Source organism: Spea bombifrons, chromosome 4 (genome assembly GCF_027358695.1).
Source record: "Spea bombifrons isolate aSpeBom1 chromosome 4, aSpeBom1.2.pri, whole genome shotgun sequence".
Taxonomy (NCBI): domain Eukaryota; kingdom Metazoa; phylum Chordata; class Amphibia; order Anura; family Pelobatidae; genus Spea; species Spea bombifrons.
Window position 1 is genome coordinate 53,259,384 of NC_071090.1, and position 23,309 is coordinate 53,282,692.

At 40.1% G+C, this 23,309-nt stretch overlaps 1 protein-coding gene across 6 annotated transcripts in view; it reads left to right on the plus strand.

Moving 5' to 3' along the window:
• The first annotated feature begins 3,437 nt into the window (after window positions 1-3,437).
• Window positions 3,438-23,309, plus strand: part of MDFIC (MyoD family inhibitor domain containing) — a 41,025-nt gene continuing 21,153 nt past the window's right edge. For 2 of the 6 annotated variants that reach the window (XR_008353987.1, XM_053463008.1), the window contains exons 1-3: window positions 3,438-3,776; window positions 4,851-5,062; window positions 5,615-5,770. Coding sequence is in view for 1 of the 6 variants with exons in the window: in XM_053463008.1 (XP_053318983.1) it covers window positions 5,674-5,770 (97 nt within the window). In the remaining 5 variants the exon portion in view is untranslated. The remainder of the gene's footprint in view (window positions 3,777-4,850; window positions 5,063-5,614; window positions 5,771-23,309) is intronic. The other 4 variants (XR_008353989.1, XR_008353988.1, XR_008353990.1 and 1 more) reach the window with 4 other exon arrangements.

A 23,309-nucleotide genomic window follows, 5' to 3' on the forward strand; every position in this document is an offset into this window, starting at 1 on the left:
GAAATAATATAATGGGAGAAATAAACATATTACACACAAGCATAGGAAGTTAAAGCTGATAAGTTCCTTACACATAGCTATTCTTTATTTTAATTGTGTAAGAAAAGTAAAATATAAATTAATTCAGTATGCGGCACTGTAAGTGTAATATACATACTTCTAAACATATTCAACATGTTGCTATAATGGTGGAAGGGGGCAGATAAAGAGTTTTGGATTTTTCTAGAGGAAAAAAAAAATGAAAATTGCAACTATGTATTCCAGGGCTTATCTTTGGCCTGTAAGACCTGTAGGGTTGCATCATGTTTGGTGTACTGCGCCACTAAGATAAGAAACACACATTCAGAATGGCCCGCCAGTAAAAAATATAGCTTGTTTAGAATGTGGATTAGTAAATCATGATCACAAGACTGAAGGGTGGGAGGGCACCATTCTCTGGAATTTCCATATCTCCTTACAGTCATGGTTTTCGCAGGACACTCCTGATTTTCCATGCAGCAGAGATCGTGGTGCATCCGTTACTTAATGGGACAAACAGGGCGATCAGAGATCTCCCATGAAACCACTTACATTATAGAGGTCTGTGCCAAGCCAGTACAGCTTCCATAGCATACAAAGTAGCCTTAACATTGAGAGCGCCAGGATAGGATGTAATAACCACTTGGGGTTTTAACATCTAATTACAAAATCACAGGACTTTTATATTTTGCAATTCTAAATTCGGTTTCTTCAGCTTGGATATAGTGACTGCTTTATAAACACATGCTAAACCTAATTTATAAGGTTCATATATATATATATATTTATATATATATATATATATATATATATAATATATACTAATTTCAGTAATTGGTGTCAACGTCTCTATCTTTAATGTGACTGCAAGGGAAAAGTGTATTACTCAACAATCTGGCATACAAAGGGTATCTACTTAAACTGTCAATCATTGTGAAATCTCCACGTGTGTCACATGCACTGTTCCATGTTAGACCTTGTGACACTCGCTCGGTGTCTGTGGCTAACTGAGAGAAAATGACGTGATACTGTATTCTAGCATTACTGGAGTGGAACAGTGCACTGACATTCATTCTTTTTTTTGGGTGACAAACTGAGTTCAGAATGTATTTTCAAAGCACAAAGTTAGAATGTTTGTGTGGCTCATTATGCATAGCCAGGTCACAACTTGCAGAACTCTTGAAATGTCTTCAAGTCATTACAAGTTCACTATGCTGTTGAACCAGAAACATCCCCCTTAGGTTTACAGCTGGAAATCGTCCCTTAAAGAGCTACTCGTAACAGAAGAGTGCATAGTGCCATATTAAACATGCCTCTGTATTAAAGCCAAGAGCTACAGCTGCTAGATGTCTGCCCCATGAAAGCATCCTTTGAGAGCAACTCAGACTCAGTTCCGCATGGTACTTAGATACCTTGGTGAGTAAATAAATGAGAAATAACATTTAAACTAGTTTTAAACCTTTCCGACTGTATTTAGAGTTAAAAAAAAAAGGTTTCAGTTTTTATCATCCAAGCCTTGCCCACAGGCTGCTTATCTAGTCACGTCAGGTCCTACTAAGCATGATGACGTTCTTCTTCATAAATGTATTCACTTCATACCGGAGGAATAAACTCTATTTTGGTGCATTTTTACTTAAACCACATACAGTCCCTCTGTTATTTTACTCTGGCTTTCCCTAAACAGCGACAGAGGAAATTATAGGTTATTTAGGTGTAAACTTCAAAGTTTCTGTTTAATGAATGCCCATTTTGTTTGAAGCTGCGCTCCTTCCCAGCTTCGTCAAAATGCGATCAAATATATTCAGTGAGAAAATCCCTCCAAACGCTGTTATTTTATCTTTTCAGAAGTTTATTTGTGTTTATACCCAATTTTAATGCTCACTTAGTAACAATACATTGTTATATTTGTTGAGCTAATGTATTTCTGCTTTTTATAAAAATCTAGGCATGGCACAGGGTTGGTAAACCCAATGAAGTTTTGTTCAGGTAATTAGGTATATTATACTAGATGCAGTGAACATGTTTTTTCCAGACACTGGTAATTATGTAGTATATCTCATGTCTGCCAACTGAACTGTATTTTCATAAACAGTCTTTAGTTTTAGGTCTCAATTCAAACTGTTAGTAGCTCGGCAGTTTTAAAGATATTTTAGTACAACATCCAGTTCTACAGCGCTGCTGAATATGATGGCGCTATATAAACCAAATAATAATCATCCGTGCCTACATTTCCTTTCTCTTTTGCTGCAATATGAACTTTTGCGACTGACACTACCACTTCCTAATCAGCTGCTCAATCTACAGGGTTAAAAAAAAAGTTTAAAAACTCTTTCGGAACTTTTTTAACTAGGTGGAGTTTTAGACGAATCCCCAAAATTACCATAAGGCATATCACAAAATACAGGCATGCCAATGTTATCACAAGTTTCTATCTCCGCAATTTTCACTTAATGTGTTTAAAATGTCAATAATATATATGGAGGTAAAACATTTTTAAAAATTGGATTTCAAATGAAAATACAAATGTAAACCCAAACACTGTTACCAATTGGTGTAACAACTCAAAAACATAGCTCCGAAAGTTTAACTTTTATTTAAAATATATATGAAAGCAATATTAAAATAATATGAAAGCGGTTGTTTATAAGTCCGATTCAGATGCTCGACCTAGCATTAAAAAAAAGGCCAACCTTAATCTTGCAAGCAGGACCTGCTGTGCCAAATGGCTGTGAAACAACACATAGGTTTAACGAAGGCCGAGCAAGTTAGGCATCTGTCTGAAGTACCTTAACCAGGATAGCAACAGCCACCCCAGAAACTCCCCCGGTCTGTCTGGTACCTGACACAGGTGGAACAGAAGCCTCCACTATATGTGGACGACATGCGCAAGACCACCATGCTTATATCGGCATTCTAAACGTATATAAAAAAGACATGGAGTGTACTGGTGTAGGATAACAGCTTTCTTGCCTGGGTTGCCATTTGGGCTAGTACTGGCCCTGGGCATGCTGCAAAGAGCAGGTTATTTGGCCTATGCAGTGTGATGTGATGTATGTGAGTACACAGTGTCAAGGCAACCGCACAGAATCCAAGACAATATTGCTTCCCTTTACTATACTTAGATCCTTAGTTTAGTTACTGTGTGCTCTAAATACACACACAACACACACATTTTTCACCGAAGATTGTATCTAATGTAAAACAGTACTTGAAAAACTGGTTTCACGTACTGACAGTTTCTTTTCACGACCAAGTATACTGACTGTGCTAGATGTATATTAATAATGAATGAATTTTACTACTTTTCCTATAAATATTATCAACCCACACGTCATAAGTTGTCGCTTCTTGCCGTGTATTATCCCACCGATTTTTTTTTTTTTACGTTTTATATATAATCTGCTAGGCACTAGATGGCGTGTGATGGTATGTGTGAGTGAGTGCGTGTGACTGTAAAGTTTAAGAAAAGAGTTCTGGAAATGGCTGCAAACTGTCCAGAAGCGTATTTGGAAACTAAGCTATAGTTTTCCTTGAGCTGAATTATGCTGGAAATAGAATTACAAAGCAGGGAGAACCACTGTAATGCATACATTGCCCTAAAATCAAATGTTTGGACACGCCAGGCAATGTAATACACAGAAGAACAGATCCAGTTTTCGGGGGAGCTCGGAACAGGAGTTTCGTATGTCTTTTAAAACAACATAGAAGATTCCTGCAAAGATCCTATCTGTAGAGGGTAGACCTCCATCAGACCATCTGTGAGTATACATTCTGTTATCTTCAGATGAACTGGGCAAGCAGTAAAGCATGTATTTATTACTTATGTGCATTAACCCCTTTTTGCTTACAAGAACAGCCAGACAAAATAGTAAGCAAAGCTCTAATTTGTTTTTACAAACAATACTTAACAAATAACATACAGAATGAGCTCACTGCGACCTTATGTTTTGTTTACATCTATAATATTTAATATTTAACAGAATCATATTTTGAAAGAGAGTAGGTAGGCGCGAATACATACATACATACGTGTGCATTCACATGGCTCTTGTTAAAACTTTTTTTTTATTTGGACCAGAGGAGTATGTGATATTAAGAGTTATATAAAATATCAAGTATATAAAATCAGAATAAAATGACTGGCTCTATACCCAGCAACGTGACCAGGCAGATCTATTAGATCTAGTCATTAGTTGTATCCCTGCATTCTGCATTAGAGTGACATCATGATAAACTTCAAAATATTCTGAAGCATCCCAAAATATTAAACTTATCCCGCTTTCACATGTTTCATTCTGACAGCGTCGTATTGTACATGGTGATGCTATATAAATCAATAAATAATAATAAAAGTATAAGACTTTTAAAGTGTAAGCTCTATGGGGCAGATACCCCCTTTTCTAATGTATTCAGTCTCGTTTTACTCAGATTATAAGGTCTATGTACTTACTGTACTTCACCTTTATTATAGTGGAAGCTGTAGAAGTACTTAATATATAGAAATATAGGTACATACACAAAGAAAAACCAGCAGGACGTGTATGTGATCGTGTGTGACTAATACACATATAACTCACACCGTGCACAATGCACGCTTCATAGTCCCGGGCCTCCTGAGTAAGGACAGGCGGCTTTGGGTGTGGAGCGATGCCAGGCAGTGATACACGATGTATCAAACAGTCAGGCTACTGTTAGAATCCCGAGCGCTGTGCAAGCTCCGGCAGTGTGTCGGTATGCTCCCCGCTGTGCAGAGGCAATGCACTCAGCCACTTCCCGTTTTCCCGGTACTGTGACCGCGGTGATAACTTTTTTTTTTCCCCCGCTGTTGCTAGATCCGCATCTCTTACGTTAAAGTTTTGACTCAAGGACCAGGAGGAGGCGGCACCCCCCCAGAAGCCTCCTCCTTTGTCTGTTTTTTAGGGCGGTCGGCTGTCTGCCAAAGTGGGATGATTGGAGCCTCCGGAAATGATGAAAAGAACGATTGAAAACCAGAGAGAAGAGTGAGTGAAAGAGAAAAGAAAAAAAAAAGTTTCTTCTGGGCAAGGTAAAGTACAGAAAGTATACTTAAACGGCATCAACTTTCCCTTTAACGTCGTGTCCAAATGTCACGGCATGTCAGGTTCCCTAACGGGACCGGGATGGGAGCGGGGAGCTGCTGTCTCTTCCCTGCGTGCAGAGGTGCAGGGACCCCCTAGCAGACCCCACGCGCCCCGTGGGCGCAGCGCAACCGGTGGCAGCCACAGCCAGCTAACTAGTACCAGCGGCTCATTTAACCTCTTCCTTGCTGCAGGCATTGCAGACGAGCAGCTCCTAACCCATCAGATCCCCCAAAAAAGAAGGCTTAGAAATGCATTGGCTCATCTTCCCTGGCACGTAAAGGGTTATAGACTCTTCACTGAAAGGAAGATTTGTAAAGTAAGCACACGCACCAGAGCCTCCTTCCTCCTTCTATGATTAATATTCTGAGAATGTCAGGGCTTCTGTTTGGGTAAATGAATTACTATGTATGTAGAGGATGCACATTTTATATATATGTGATCAATATATCATTTATTTATTTTTATTTATATATACTCTGTTTCTTCTTCTTTTCTAGAACCTGGCCCAGGTTAATATTTGGTTACATTTGTGTGTTTTTGCTGAGAGACCTGGCAGATGTCCCAAGTGGGAGAAACTTTTCCTCCTGGGCCTGGAGGGCCTGAGCAAGAAGAGGCAGCATCTGAAGGCAGCCTGTTGATATCACCCCCTCAGGGTGAGTGTCAGAAATAGTTTTTCTCCTTGCACATCCTGTCTGTTTATGCGATGTTTGTTTTAGCTGCTGGCATTTTATTTATTTATTTATCAAATACGAGTATCGTTTTTAACTGCAGTGCATATGAAACATTGTACATCGTAAGCACCATGGAGAGGAGGACTTTGACCACAAGAACTTGCATTCAAAAGGAAATGGTGGTCACAATCATGTGCATGGTGTAAAAAAGGCAAAAACATAGAGGTTGCCCTCTCAGTGCCGCATCTGGTATGATCACAGCCATCAAGAATTTCCAGCTGTAGATTTGAATTTTGACCACTCGAAATATAATTGGATCGCCCATCTAATAACTTTAGTAACTTTACTTTATGCAAGGTAAACGCTAGTATAGCTGGCCATATCAAAATGGTACTAGTGTGGATCATTGACTCTTAAAGTTGTCAGAAGAAATCATAGCGTGCCTTCAGTTGCCATACAGTTTTTTTTTAACAATGTTCATCCTTGTGGCATGATTCCTTGTGGCATTGTAAAGTTTATTTGTACATCGGATCCTGTCCATAAAAGTCAGCATTGGTGTCGTATGAATCATTAGCCCCTATAAAGAATGCAAGCTGTGCTATAACCACTTGGTCATTGCGTCACAGCGGAGAAGTCAAGGCTCTTTATGGTGTGACATAATTAGGCTGTCACAAAAACATTGTACATCGCTACGGAATATGATAGTGGTTTATAAAAACAATTATAATAATTTTAGATTATATTGACAGCTATACATGGTATAAATGATCAGATGAACATCTGTTATTTGCGTAATCTTAGGAATTGTCACAAAGATTTAACTGATCCAAGTATTGACCCATTGCTCATTGTATCTTATTGACTAGGCCTGTGAGAAACCAAAAACGTAGTCTCGGGTTTTAGATTCTCTTCTATATTTTGTCTTCTACTTATATTCTGTCAGCGACTTAGTTATGCATTACACAGAACCAAATCAGCTGTTCTTGCTTGAGAACTTTCCATTTATATTACATAGTTGGTGAGATGAAATGATTCATTTCACCTTAACTCATCTGCAAAGCCCGGTTAGGTGAAAAATGCTGGACTGTCATCAGCTGTGGCTAAAACATCTATATACTACTTGCTAGACTTGGGTGCCGGTGGAAGGTTTGTGTTCGTTTTCGTGTTCATTTTCAGGGGGAAAAAATTCTTCTTATTCAACGAACTTTGTCCGTCGTCCTCTTCGTATTTGCCGAAATTCATCCAATGTTACAATGTTTTCGTAAATCCCATTCATCCGTCCGGGTTGCCATGGAAACAAGAAATAAACCCGTAGAAGAAGTTGAATTAAAATGGCGAGATTTTCTTCCTCTTAGTGTAGTTAAAATGGCGGCCATGAGCACATTCTTCATCCAGTGTTCTGTGTCCAGCATTCGTCTATTGCTTATTATTGAAATATTGCAGCTAGCACAGTAGCGTTCAGTGTTTGTATTATTGTTGTTATTTTATTTATCAGTACTTTTACCTATTCTTTTGATAGCTAATTGTGGCTCAACTTGGGCAAGCTGGTGCGGGCTTCAGGCCACTGCCTGTCAAGGTCTGGGTCATCAGAAGAGGAGGTTGTGGGCAGCATGGCTAAAAAACATCATGTGTTTGGACTCTGGGTCTTCATGTGTATCTTAAAGGAAGCAAACAAGGACCCATGTATCCAGAAGTAGAGTCCTGCTGGTATTTAGGTGTGGGTTTGGAAGTTCTATGATGAATTAGGGTATGTTGTTGTAAGGCCAATGTTCCAACCTATGATCAGGCATATCACCTGCCTCTATGTATTTAAAGAAATATTAACACATATCATGGTGTTAACGTAAGAGATTCTTTATGAATATTTATCATGTTTCCTGAATTATGCTTTTATATGGATGCTTCAATTTGGAGTATATAGTTTGAGATTTTAAGACAGAAGACAAGGAAAAATGGTAGCATCTCTGTAAAAAAAAAAAAAAAAAAAAAAGGTAAAAGATCTAACGATTAATCTGTCTGTCATGAAAGTGCAAGAAGGAATGGTCCAATGCGTACAAATAGCAGGAACTTAATGATCTGGCTAATTTGCTTAAAAAGGTAAATCTGGAAAATTGTTGAGTCACGTTTCATAAAGCTTCTTAACTTTAAAAATAATATTTACTTATTTTGTAAGACCACGAGATTGTTTTTTATTAAGTTAGAAATCTCAGGCAACACATTGTACTTTTGAAATTACAATGATTCTGTCTGTCCAGAATTAAGCTGCTCAGCTGGAGGTATGCCCTGATGCCTCGAGACTCTGCTGTAACCTGCCTTCCCTGACTACTTGTACAGTGACTTTTTCTTTACCCCATATTGCTATCAAATGTAATGCATATGATAGCCATGTCATCGCTTTAATTTTTCTTCATGTTCCCCCTTACAAATGCATGAATTTCTCTGTTCCCATCTAAAGCCAATGAGCTCCAGTGCTGGTTCAGGGAACATTAGAGGGGTGTAAGAACACTCTCCCATTGATTTCAGTTGGATCGCTTTCTGCGAGAATTGTCAGACCACAGAGAGGGTGGGGAGCTGCAGCTCTGTAGCTGCAGATTCTCAGGTTAGTAATTTTTTTTTACTGTTTCAATGCATACTAAAGTACTAAGGGAGTTCAATATGCAGTATTCTTTGCAATTGCTCCATGGGACGTTAAACTGCCCCTTTAATATCTCCTCTGGTGAGTGGACTTTAGAGCGTCTCTGATTGGTTAAAAGTCTCTCATTCCAAGGCAAGGCACTGAGCAGAGGAATATGTGGTTGGGGTGAACTGGAGACATAGTTTGCCTAGGATGCTTAAAGACCTTGAGCCTAACCTGATTTGAGCTTTCATCTGAAAAGGATACTTGGAATTCTGCAACACTACTAAAACTAGTGCATATGATGGCTGTAGTGTCTCTTTACTGTCAATTGAAGTGCTTTCTGCAAATGTGCAGTCACATGCACGCTGTACTCTCCCCATCCAGGTGTAGCATAGGCTCAAATTAGAGTTCCAAAGGGTCTACTGAGACCCTTGTGTGGATGAGTAGGAACCGCTCCATTGGCTCCAATGAAGGGCTTTTCTGCCAATGATTCAGGCAGCCAACAGTGGCTAGAAAAAGAGACCACAGAGAGTGCAGTGCACATCAGTTTGGAGCTGCAGCTAATGAGAAGTGGTTTATTTTAATATGATATAAAATACATATTAAAGTAAACACAGGCATTTTGTTGGACATGTTTGGCAATGTATTATCTCCGTATAACTCCTTATCTTATTTTCTAGATAAGCTGTCATATAAAAAGCTGTCAGCGGTTTGATATCTGCCAAAGGCCGACTAAGAGAGCAATATTGTCTTGCATATTACATTTCTGTGTAGCTCTAACATTTCTGTTCAGCAACAGGGCCTGCAAACTGAGGCCCACTCACTGAAAAAAGTGAACTAAAACTCGCTGTGAGATACTCAACACATATTGGCAGAGAATATGTTACATAAATCTGTGGCACAATGGGATACATTGTTAAACTATGCCGCTATATGGCAAGTCAGTACTGAGATTGCAATTAAACCTCAGTTTGGAAGGCCCCTCTGGTGCGGCAGAGGTACGGTATGAAGTCATGAATTAATGTCTTGGCTTTTCTAGTTGCTGATTAAAGTACTAGAATGCCAGATGTTTAAGAATGGCTGTGAAGCTGAAATGTGTTTTTTCTTTCCACGTAAAATACATTTTTTTTAAAGATAATTATTGTCGAATAATTTAGCAGCAACATGGCAGTCATATTATCAACACATTACTAAGCAGTAAATTACCTTTTTTTAAGCAATCTGTACATATTTATTTACTAGTGTAAATCCTGCCATGCTAGAATTATGGGTGAGACATTACAAATAAGTATTATCTCTATAAAAAGACAGACTTGGGTAAGCAACGAATTGACAGTATATCATCACATTGTTTTCAACTAGAAGAGCTCAGTAACGTTTATAACAGATTTTTTAAAGCAAACTTAACGGCAAATGTAAAATAAACTGTTGAATATAATTAGTTGATAACCAGTGCCATGCCCTAGGGGCAAATTTACGCATCACGTAGAGCATTTGCTCTTGAAAAACACCTTATCTTATAATCGAGCAAAAACAGTATTTGGGCCCTGGATTTAAGAGTACAGCTGCTTCTCTTTCACACTCATGGTCATATGAAGTCACATCCCAGTACTCTACTCTTTCAGACCTGCAGAGACCAAAAGTGTGACAGAGAATGGGAGGGCAGCCCTGTAACGCAGATAAATATAATATATTCACTTAAAGTTGTTTAATAAAACTGCTTTATTATACTAATAATGTAACATCAATTGTAAAATATCTGTAGTTCTGAACAGGAGAAAAATCACGTGATGAATTCCACCTTAGTTAATTTGATCACATCATTGTGTCCGACAAATATATATTATTTTATAATGAAGAATTTGTTGTGTTCATGCATTGTTAGAGAGCATTGCCGGATTTGGCAAGTTTTTCAGTAGCAAAACCACAAGACTGTCATTGCTTGGGTTCAAAAATATTTAGATATCAAAATATCAAACCATATTGGGCTGTATTTGTACACAATTATGGGATTAAGTGCAAAATGAAGAGACATCACTTGTACGCAATCCTCTGCACATTTACTAGTAATTTACTAGTAATCCGGTAAAGTTATTTCTAAGCCGTATTCAGTCCAACCCTTTTATATTAGCATTTGATTCTTTATGACATGGCTACGTGGTTGTAGAATATTCTATAACTTACTGTGTCTATTTACTATTCAATTAAAAGTTAAATATAACATTAGGCTTGCACCCTTTCATCTACTTCAGTTGTAAAGTAAACATTGTATACACTGCCTATAAGTAGATTGTCTCTGGAAATTAAACATTTTGCCTACTCAGGGTTCGTTTACTTATAGAGCTGATAGTATTCTTTGGGATCCACCAACATCAGGTGATGGCATTTTGTGCTTATGGGTATTTAAAAGTAACCTGTCATATGTGAAATACAAATAGAATTAAATACAACTGTACAGCTCCAGTGCAGTAAAGAAAGCAGAGGAGGTAGCTTCAGTCTTCCCTAAATTAATAAAAGGTGCTTTACTTTTTTTAATCTTTACTTTTAGTATGCATTCTGTTTTTGGTGAGGCTGTCTGGGACATTATAGTGTCCCTTTATTACACTTGGTTATATGGACAAGAATCGGAATGGTAGATACTCTGGCATCTGACCATGTACATGTACAGAGATTGTCATCAACCGTCATATGAGTGTTAACAGACAGCTACAATGGAAACACAGATTGCCAATCCTTGCAGATGTATAGCTCACTCATGATCACCATATGTGTTGACTAAGAAGCAAATGTGTACTTCTGAGAAAGATAATAAAATTTGATGCCGGGCTCTGTTTGAAATTTTATGGTGTATTGCAGATTTTCTTGATATAAGTCTAGGTTTTATTTAGAAACATTTTACTAATTTGTTTACAGTGAAACTAAGTTTAGTTTTGGAACACATTTAATCAAAACAAAATTCCCATCATGCTAACTGCGGCTGCACAGAAGTATTCAGGATGATATTAGCTACCTTAGCGTCTTTGTGACTCAGTGTTTCCAAACAAACAGAGCAAACAAAATCTACAGTGATTCAGTTTTTGCAGTGAGGACGCCATGCGCATTTGTTTGATTGGTATTGATATTACCAGTTTATTTCCTTAGTTGTTTTAAATACATGGTGATGCTCACTGAAGAATGAAGTGTTCTCGGGAGACCAATAAATGCACATAAAAGTTTAATATGCATTCAAATAACATGCAAAAAACCTCAGGAAGTCTCTGCAGCCCCCCACCCCCTTGGTGGTATAAGTTGCCATGCCATTGGTTGCTTGAAGCAGCTAATCAGTGGCAGGAAAGGGTTCCCATTGACATCAGTGGAAGCATTTTCCACTCATGGCTCTCCTTAGAGTGTTTGCCAAATCCAACTTTTATTTGGATTCCATGTAATGAACATACACAAAATAGTCCAATTGGTGAAGTGAAATGAAGAAAACAGCTTATTTCAAAAAATTCAATATATGAAATGGTGCTTGCATATGTATTCACCCCCTTTGCTATGAAGCACTAAAATAAGATCTGGTGCAACCAATTACCTTCAGAGGTCACATAATAAAGTCCACCTGTATGCAATCTAAGTGTCACATGATCTGTCACATGATCTCAGTATATATATATATATATATATATATATATATATATATACACACCTGTTCCGAAAGGCCCAATAGTCTGCAACACCACTGAGCAAGGGGTAATATCTAAAACGTTGAACATCCCACAGAGCCCCATTAAATTCATTATTAAGAAATTAAAATAATACGGCACCACAACAAACCTGTCAAGAGAGGACCTCCCACCAAAACTCAAGGACCAGGCAAGGAGGGCATTAATTAGAGTCAACAAAAAGACCAATAATAGCTCATGAATTAGCAGGAAAGTTCCACAGTGGAGATTGGAGTATCTGCCCATTGGACCACTTTAAGCCATACACTCCACAGAGCTGGGCTTTACAAAAGAGTGGCCAGAAAAAAAGCCATTGCTGAAAGAGGCATGTGAGAGACTCCCCAAACATATGGAAGAAGGTGCTCTGATCAGATGAAATTTAAATTGAGCTTTTTGGCCATCAAGGAAAATGCTATGTCTGGAGCATACCCATCCCCTCTCATCACCCAGAGAATACCATCCCAACAGTGAAGCATGGTGGTGTCAGCTTCATGCTGTGGGGATGTTTTTCATTGGCAGGGACTCGGAAACTGTTCAGGATTGAAGGAATGATGGATGTCACTAAATAAATGGAAATTCTTGAGAAAAACCTGGTTCAATCTTCCAGAGATTTGAGACTGGGATGGAAGTTCACCTTCCAGCAGGACAATGACCATAAGCATACTGCTAAAGCAAGACTCAAGTGGTTTAAGGGGAAAAAGTAAAATGTCATGGAATTACCTAGTCAAAGCCCAGACCTCTCAATCCAATTGAGAATCTGTGGTATGACTTAAAAATTGCTGTACACCTGCAGAGTGGGAGGAGTTTTGCTCATATAGACACACCCCACGAGTCTTGCAGTATTGACTTGGGGGGTGAATAGTGAACGTTTTCTTATTTCTTGTTTGTGTCACAATAAAAAATATTTTGCATATTCAAAGTTGTAGGGATGTTTAAATCAAATGATACAAACCCCCAACAAATCCATTTTAATTCCAGGTTGTAATGCAAAAAAATAGGAAAAATGCCATGGGGGTAAATACTTTTCTCAAGACACTGTATCGTATGAAGTAAAGTGAATATGATCGTTGGCGTTTTCCTTTACACTAAAAATCTTCACAGCCATTTTTTTTTTACTGCTTTACAGCAAATAAACTCTGCAAGCATTTTTTAACTGCCAAACCAAACTAGAAGAATATGTATTTAGCAACATTGTACCCAGTTTCCTATGACACACAATAATTAACGTTACTCAAATTACTCAACACTTGAAGCACTAATGGAAAGCCACACCTAGTCATATGGTTAGGCTTACTCACTGTCATGTTTTATTTACTGCATAGCACAAAACATTATTATAGGCTGACATAATTCTGATTCTTACAGTATGTTTGCTATGGCTACTGGAGCCGCAGTGACACATTTTATAGTGTACTGTAACGCGGGCATGCGTATTGTCTAATGCAAAGTCATCCAATTACAATCCACTGTGATTTTTTAAGTGATATCATTAAACGTGACTAAAGGCTCATATCAAATAAACTGTCATTTTCATTAATTATTATTATTGTTATGTCTATCAATATAGCATACCGCCATTCAACTGAGAAAACTTTCAGACTGGTTCTTCAGTCTAAGAGCACAAAAAAAAGATCTTTGTAATAGATATTAAGGATGCCCGTGAGGGACATGCTTGTTCAGGTGTCTTTTCATGCATTTTCTGAAAGAATGCCTAAACTAGTTTGGAATCTTAATAAAGATTTCACCACACTCAGCTTTGGTTATATAACAATAATCGCTATGAGGCTTAAAAAAGATAATAAAATAAAATAAGAAGCATTGTGAGGTTTTATTTTATTTTGTTTTTTTACAAAATGTACCGTTACATTACAGTTAGGTTGGTCTTTAGTGGTTTGTTACATTGTTACACTTTTGAAAGATGAAATGGAGTAATAGAAAACAAAATTATAATTTGAATAAAGAACAGGCTAGGGAATAAAATCAGTCCTGGCCTACATTAAAAACTGGCCCTTAGTCTTTGAGATCGTCAGCCAATAAATTACATGTGTGCAGGAACCTTCTGGATACATGGCCTGCACACCACACCATTAAGCATTTGCAGCATGCAGGTATGTGTATACATCAGGCAGCCTGACATTTAAGGTGGCATTGGAAGCAAGAATGGCAATAGAGGTACACTGGAGGGCATTAGCCAACTGTCTATTTGCCTGGTGTGTCTGATGGCCAGTCTGGGCACGATTTGATTGTTGATGATTAACTTCACTACTTCTTCTGCTCCCTCTATCGATGCCTTACCCCTGCTGCTCATTCTACCTCCCTTGCACCATTATAACCGATTCTCCCTTCATTATCCTAAACGTCCCTATCCCTGTTATTTGAATAAATCCATTCTGCTGTCACTTGACCATGAAGACTGTTCTTGCCTACAGAATAAGATTGCTGGAAGATTTTGACTGGACTCTCCCCTGTCAGTAAGGGTCAACATCACCTTTTAAATGTGGAATCAGAAAATATTTATGTAATAGCTCATTCCGGTTAATATGAATTAAATGCTCTATAAGAACTGCAGTCAGTAAGACGTTCAGTTCTCTCATACCCTCATCGATCATGACCTCGGCTGCAATCGCTGTGTCAGCAGCGTGTGACAACAATTTGACATTTTACATTCCAATGTGCAATTGTTCAAAATGAAACAAAGTTTCATAGTCTGGAAAAAGTTATCCCTTTTTTTTTTTGCTTTAACCTAAAGTACTTTTTTAGAAAAACACTGAGCAGTGTTGAACCCCCCAAAACGATTTTTGTAATGCGGTAAGTGGATATTTTAATATAAATATTATTCAGTTTTTAACTTGACTCTTAGGACAGATTTTGCAGAAATATATTCTTTTGCTATGTTCAAGTTCTGTTATTTTGTTTTCTAGAACGAAAGGGTGGATATCAAAACCACACACATTTTTTCAGGCGTTTCAACTGGTTATGCCTCACAAAACCCCTCACAGGGAGTTGTTCCCACAATCATGTTTATTTTTTCAGTTTGGAATATGAAGACAGAGCCTTCTCCCTTTTCAAGTGTGAGACACATAAAGCATTCATGCTGCGTTAGTGAATTCCTCAACACAACAATGTCTGGCAAAAGTCAAATTCGCTAAAATGCATACAACATTATTTAGTTATTTTGAAATGCCAAGCAACCCATGATTACTCTTTGAAAAAAATGAGGAAATATACTTCTATACACGCACATATATATATATATATATATATATATATATATATATATATATATATATAACGTCTGTGTGGTACGCGTAGACAACCTCCTCTGGCGGCACTTCCACTGGTGCTTGTGACATTCTGCCCTGGTTTCCTGGCTCCTGTATTGTGCATTCAGGTTTTTGGACTGTTCCTATTTCAGCCTCTAGTGGCCGCTCTGCCTATGTTTCTGCTCTCCTCCTATTGTTGTCACCTGGCCTCGTTACCTGCTGCCCTGCAGTATAAAGGGCTGTAGCTTCCTGCAAACGGGGCCTTGGCATTGTAGTAATAGGACCGTTTTGCCCTGGTCCTGTTCCTTTTGTACATGATTCTGTATTGCTCCTGCCTTCAGCTCTGCGAGTGGGCTTCTTGTCACGTGCCCTGCGAGTGGGCTTCTTGTCGTGTGCCCTGCGAGTGGGATTCCTGTCATGTGCCCAGCCTGAGGGCTTCCAGCAGCATGTCCAGTCCTGTGCTCTGCCAGTGAGCTTCCAGTCGTGTGCCCTGCCGGTGGGCTTCTATTTCCTCATCAGCCTTGCCAGTTCCAGTCCCGCACTTCTGTCTGCTGTGTGCCTGTCTACCTTGCACCATGAATCGCAGTGTACAAACAGACAACGCTATCCCTGCACCGAGGCCCCTCGCTAACCTGCTTACCCAGTGTGTGACAGTGCTTCTCCGTCATAGAAGCCCCGGCAGAAGTATCGGCAACGGCATCGCGCAGACGTCCACGGCTGCTGGAAAGGATGATCCAGGTCCCCTGCAGCGCTGTGGGGGATCTGGATCCTAACATCCTGCTGCTTACCTGTAGCAGGGATAAATGAAACCTCGAATATAGGCTGCACCCCCATTTTAAAGACCTAAAGTGGGGGGGGAGTGCGGCCTATATTCGTGCCAATACGAAATATATATATACCGTATTGGCTCGGATATAGGCCGCCCCCGTATATAGGCCGCACCCTAAAAGTTTGGTGCTTTTTTAAAGAAAAAGTTTTTTTCTTTAAAAAAGCACCAAAAAAACATGCTGCCACTCTGTCCTCTCCCCCCCCGAGATATGCTGCCACTCTGTCCTCCCCCCCGAGATATGCTGCCACTCTGTCCTCTCCCCCCAGAGATATGCTGCCACTCTGACCCCCCCCCGAGATATGCTGCCACTCTGACCCCCCCGAGATATGCTGCCACTCTGACCCCCCCCGAGATATGCTGCCACTCTGACCCCCTCCCCCGAGATATGCTGCCACTCTGTCCTCCCCCCCGACTTACCAGAGTAGACTCCCGGGTGTCTTACGGGGCCGGAGGGGAACATCTATGCACATCGTGTATACAACTCCCGGTGCCGGCACTCAGCGGAAGTACCGGCACCGGAAGTTGTATACGCGTATTGCGTAGGTGTCTTCCGCCGGCCCTGCAAGACACCCGGGAGTCTGCCCTGGTAAGTCGGGGGGGTTAAAATGCATCGTGCGGAACGTCCGTGCGATGCGCTTAGACAACCTCCCGTGCCGGTACTCCCCCCGTGGGAAGTGCTGGCAGGGGAGGCTGTCTGAGCGTATCAGACAGTAGGATACAGGTCCCCTGCACCGCTGCGGGGGATCTGTATCCTAACCCCGCTGACTGCCCGGCGCCCGGGACTGCATGTCCCGGGCGTCGGGTGCTAGACCCCGAATATAGGCCGCACCCCCACTTTAAAGTCTTAAAGTGGGGGAAAAAAGTGCGGCCTATATTCGGGCCAATACGGTATATATATATATATATATATATATATATATATATATATATATATATCTGTTTTTACAGAGTTGGCATATTAAAGGAGCTTAACCATATCTAATTAGAATTTAAATTGTATTTCCTTACAATATAATTGTAATATAATTTAACATAGTGTAAAGTTTCTATCAGTGTCTCATCCACTATGTTTTGTTCAGTTCAGATCCACCAAGGCTAATTCATTTTGTGGAGCATTGCTTGTACATACCAAGCAAACTAGCTTAGCCACTAAGTGGGTTCAATCAGTAAACCTAGAACACCAGCCTTCTACTGGCCTTGAAAATCATCTTATTTTCATGAAGGGAGTGACGATGAACTAAACATGGCTTGCTTCACTGATCCATGAGAAGAATCGGTTGCTGGAGACTCCTTAAATGTTGATATCAAAAACCCTGGTGTTAATCGCGGACACATTTTTGTTACCATGAGAAATCCTGTTGCAGTTCTTCCTATCTGATATGGGGCAAATAGAGCTGGTCATTTTTGAGCTCTTTGCAGATGTTTATACCCAAACTTGTAGAAGTTCCAAGCTTCTAAAGCTATTTACTGAACAAAATCTATAAAAAAGTAACAAAATTATACCGTATTGGCTCGGATATAGGCCGCCCCCGTATATAGGCCGCACCCTAAAAGTTTGGTGCTTTTTTAAAGAAAAAGTTTTTTTTCTTTAAAAAAGCACCAAAAAAAACATGCTGCCACTGTCCTCCCCCCCGAGATATGCTGCCACTGTCCTCCCTCCCCTAGATACGCTGCCACTGTCCTCCCTCCCCGAGATATGCTGCCACTGTCCTCCCTCCCCGCGATACGCTGCCGCTGTCCTCCCTCCCCGCGATACGCTGCCGCTGTCCTCCCTCCCCGCAATCCGCTGCGCTCCCTCCCCGAGATCCGCTGCCCTCCCTCCCCGAGATCCGCTGCCCTCCCTCCCCGCGATCCGCTGCCCTCCCTCCCCGCGATCCGCTGCCCTCCCTCTCCGCGATCCGCTGCCCTCCCTCCCCGCGATACGCTGCCGCTGTCCTCCCTCCCCGCGATACGCTGCCGCTGTCCTCCTCTGCCCCCCTCCTCGACTTACCGGAGCAGACTCCCGGGTGTCTTCAGGGCCGGCGAGGGACATCTACGCAATACGCGTATGCAACTTCCGGTACCGTTACCGGAAGTTGCATTTGCGTATTGCGTAAATGTCTCCCGCCGGCCCCGCAAGACACCCGGGAGTCTGCTCCGGTAAGTCGGGGGTGGGCAGAGGTAAAACGCTTAGATAACCTCCCGTGCCGGCAACCCCCCCCCGTGGGAAGTGCTGGCAGGGGAGGCTGTCTGAGCGTATCGGGGAGAAGGATGCAGGTCCCCTGCACCGCTGCGGGGGATCTGTATCTTAACCCCGCTGCCTGCCCGGCGCCCGGGACTGCATGTCCCGGGCGTCGGGCGCTAGACCCCGAATATAGGCCGCACCCCCACTTTAAAAACTTAAAGTGGGGGAAAAAAGTGCGGCCTATATTCGAGCCAATACGGTATATATGATTTACTTATTTACTATAAAGACTTACTGTTCCTTGTTTATCTGCCACATAGTAAGTCTGATACACATCTAGTACTCTTTAAATGCTAAACTGCAAGATCATAATGATGAGCTCCCTGGAGATATTTTTTCTGGATCATTCCTCAAGTGAGGAGTACATTGTGTTAACTAGCATTTGGAAGCACTTGCAAGCTGCCTTTCATAAGTGCTTTTGATACAAATGGTTTAACGTCTTATATTGTTTTAGTGCCATATAGCACTCGGAAGCACCTGTAAAGTGCTACCACTATCCATGGCATCAGTCTTTAGCAGGTACTCTATCTCCATATTCATGTTGCTGAATATAAATTATTACTGTCTTCTTTATATATTTAAGCAAATACTTTCTTCATTAAGCAAATAAAAGTCTTCTTTTTTTAAGGTTCCACCACATAGATGCTTACACATAGTCAAACTAAATCAAGGCTATTTATGGTATGTACTTTCTGTTCCTGTTAAGTTTGTTGTACAAAAAATATACAACTTCCAGGTCTGATGAAAATACCACTTTACTGGAAGTAAGAGGACATTTATATTAAGAGCCTGGTATGTGTGGCATAAAGAGCGTTGAGGAAAATAGTGAGACAGATTTTTTGTGTGTAGCTCAGCTAATATATCTAATTGTGTTGGGCAGCAATACATACATAAACATTTTTTGCAAGTGATTTTGTCAACAAAACATACACTGTATCACATCTTTGCAGCCCTTTTTTATTATGGGTCCCAGTTTGGCAATAAAACGTGTTCTTCATTTTAGCCTATAACATCCTATCATCCTTCCAGACAATTAGCCTGCCAGATCTCTGAAAAGTAGTGCCAGCTGGCCAGCCTGGTGGTTGAAATTATTTTCTCAAGCACTCGTAAACAAGTTCAGGAGGGCATCTTCCTGATTTTCCCATGGGAACATCCTCCCTTTTTAGATGTTCCGATTCATAGGAACCTTTGGGCATTTTCAGTAAATTTGGTCAAATACCGTATTTGCTCGATTATAAGACGAGGTTTTTTCCAGAGCAAATGCTCTGAAAAATACCCCTCGTCTTATAATCGGGGTCGTCTTCTCAGACCCCCCAAAAAATGTCTGCTGGGGCCATGCTGCTTACCGGTCGCGAGCAGCGTCTCTTCTGTTAGAAGCAGGAGGACAGGAAGCTTGCAGCGTCCTCACAGAGCTCTATCTCCCCCTCCCTCCTCTGGGGGCGGGGCCAGAGAAGTTGCTCTACAGCCGGTCCCCTGCAGAAGTCTTCGAGTGAGAGATCTGCAGTTCAGGTAAGGGGGTGGGGGAGGGTTTTTGGGTAAGTATGTGTGATTAATGTGTGTTTAATGTGTGAAGTATGTGTGATTAATGGAATGAATGAGTATTTAAATGTGTTTGTGTGTGATAGCATGGATGTGTAAGGGGGGTGGGGGTTGTAGCATGGCATAGGGAGGCTGTAATCCCACTACTATCATCCCCAGGTTCCAGCATGTACTGGCTGCCTTGGCTTGATAGGAGTGTGATTGCTGTTAGCAGTTTGATATATATATATATATATATATATATATATATATCAAACTGCTAACAGCAATCACACTCCTATCAAGCCAAGGCAGCCAGTACATGCTGGGTTAAAAGGCATATCATGGGGCTGAGTGGCATATAGGGGGTTAAAATGCATTTCTGGACCTCCAGAAATGCATTTTAACCCCCTATATGCCACTCAGCCCCATGATATGCCTATATACCTCCAGAAATGCATTTTAACCCCCTATATGCCACTCAGCCCCATGATATGCCTTTTAACCCCCTATATGCCAGAGTGGCATATAGGGGTATAAGGCATATCATGGGGCAGAGTGGCAAATAGGGGGGTATAAAGCATTTCTGGGGGCAGAGTGGCATAACTGGGGGGGGCAGGTTGGCAAATAAAAGGAAATTTAAAAAATATATTTTTCTCAATCATAGCTTTTATTAAACATGAAAAAATAATTTACATGAATTAATATTTACTGGTAAAACTTTTTTCCTATAGGGTCGTCTTATATTCAGGCTTTTTGTTTTTTTCCTAAATTAATATTTTGATTTTGGGGGGTCGTCTTATAATCGGGGTCGTCTTATAATCGAGCAAATACGGTAGTTTATTTTCCCAGACAAAATCAATTTGATAGAAATACACTGTTTATAGGTATCAGCCATATAAAATATCTTGGGGTCTCTATTTATTGCGATTGTTATATATATATATATATATATATATATATATATATATATGTAGCCACCATAACGTCAGACACCAATAAGTAACATCTTTGGGTTCAATGATTGCAGGTGATATTGCTGAAGGATGAGAAGCCCTGTTGGGAATAGTTTTGCTCCCAAGCAGTTGCTAGCATGTCTTCGTGAAAGGAATTTTGTAACCAGACTAAAAACGATAACATTATAGAATAAAACCTGTGTTGGAAATAGGTTTGTATAGAAAATAAAACACATCTAGTTAGATCAAGTATTTAAACTTTAAACCATTCATGGAATCTCAGCTGGTCTTCAAATGAAGTTCTTCATTCACACTGTTCACATTATTTTGATGCAGTTTTCCACTGATCTGTGCAATTCTGGCACCTGTATAGATTTTTAAAGCACTGCACACCTGTTGTGTTGCTTTGGGTAACAAACGTTTAGTGTATGTATTAGGACACTGAATAACTGGACTAGAGTGGGCAGAAGAAAAGGGACATTCCACTGCAAATTTCAAAAACGGAGTGATTTCTTTAAATGGCATGGCACCCTACTTGCAAATGGATGGGGTCATTCTGCAGAATCCCCTGTACGCGTTTGCCCATTCCCCTGCCCCAGCTGTATTTTGTGGAGGAGATGTGTAGGCCAAACACAACTCCATGCACCTAATATAATCACTTTGAGTCAGCTCCAGTGGGCAGGGGTCTGTTCAATGAGAGAGCTTTCCTGTCACTGATTGGCTGCTTCAAGCATTCAATCAGTGGCAGGAATTGTCAGACCATAGAGGTGGACAGCAGCTGCAGTTTCTACATCAGGTACGTATTTTTTTTCTTTGTTTCTGAAGAACTCATATTAAATATAAGTATATATTCTTCTGTGAGGGCTGTCAGGGACAGTAAACGGTCCCTTTAATTTAAAATTTGCTTCAGAAAAAAAAAAAAAAAAACAACTGCTTGCCGACAAAGCTTCCCGTCTTTGAGATTTGCAGAGTGGCAACTTTATGACTCACGCACACACACAAATCTTCCTGACATTTCATTACAAATGCAAAACCTTCTTGGAACTTTCAGTGACTGCTTAAATGTTAACTATAGTTTCACGATCACACCCTATGTGAATATTAAATGTATATACTTAGAAAAAAAAGGAAGATTCAGGCCAGTGCTGTTTTATGATGCCTGACCTTTGATTTGTAGTGTTTTAAAACCACATTAAATGTGGTGTTCAACAGAGTAAAATATATTTTACTAGATTAGCCATTTTTTTAATATAGTGTATTTCTATTATGTATTATATAAAGACACATACTTTTCAGGCTTCTGTATAGCATTAATCTAGATCTAAGCACTTATGCTTATACATCTATGTTCCCGATCTGAGATATACCAAAAGCTGCTACCAGGGTATTGTATGCAAATTTGCTTTCATTTCCATCATCTCTTGATGACAATTCGGTATACTTCTGCCCAAGTAGGAAGGAGGAAGTTATATTCTTTATCCTATGCTGAACCTGCTTTGTTTAAGTTAGTGATCTATGAGCCTATAGCACTGGAGATTGTTTACAGCCATGTTGATCTTTTGTAAGTTATGCAGCTAAAAATGTTTGTTAAAGAAACGGTGACTGACACGGCAATACTTCTTTACTTTCTAGTCATACCAATGGTTTCACTGCAGTACAGCAATAGCCCCCCTTAATGTGCCTTTAATGCTAAATATGAGGGCATCCCAGCACACCTTTTTTCACACGCTTTCCTACTGAACTTAACACTTCTGTTCCTAAATACAGCATTAGAAATATACCGTTGAATGCTCAAACCCTTCCTTAAAATATTTAAAATATTTGGCTCAGGTAGGTTGTTGACAAAAATCAAGCATTAAGTTATAAATCTTAAACAGATATAGAGATAGAGCCAAAGAACATTCCAGATAAAAGGAGAGATCTTCTGATTTCCCATGACTGGCCCAGGGAGCTGTATCACCCTGCCACCTCACAACGCTATAAAGCAGAGATGGCTCCTTAGGTAAGGTTAGAGAGTTGCCACGGCTCTCTCCATCCATTTCCACTAATAGCCCCCCTTCCAGCTCAGGTGTCCTAACATCATGCAGTGTACTCCATCGACACTATCAGTTCATCTCTATGGTATTTTCTGCCTGTGATAATTTTGCAGTGAGAGAGCAAACCATCCTTTAAATTTGAAGAGCTACTGATGTAGAAGAGAAATTGCATTGTTCTGATATACCAACACGTATCCATATCATTTGAGATGTGAGGCATGTGAATTCTTGAAATCACATATAGCCATGTTACTGTAATTAACTTTAGATTTTAATTGTGTTTTGTTCATATGCAAATGATATAAGTGTTACAATGAAGGTATTAGTTGTTTTAAGCTAATATGCATTGAACTCTGCAAACCAGTGGTAAATATTTA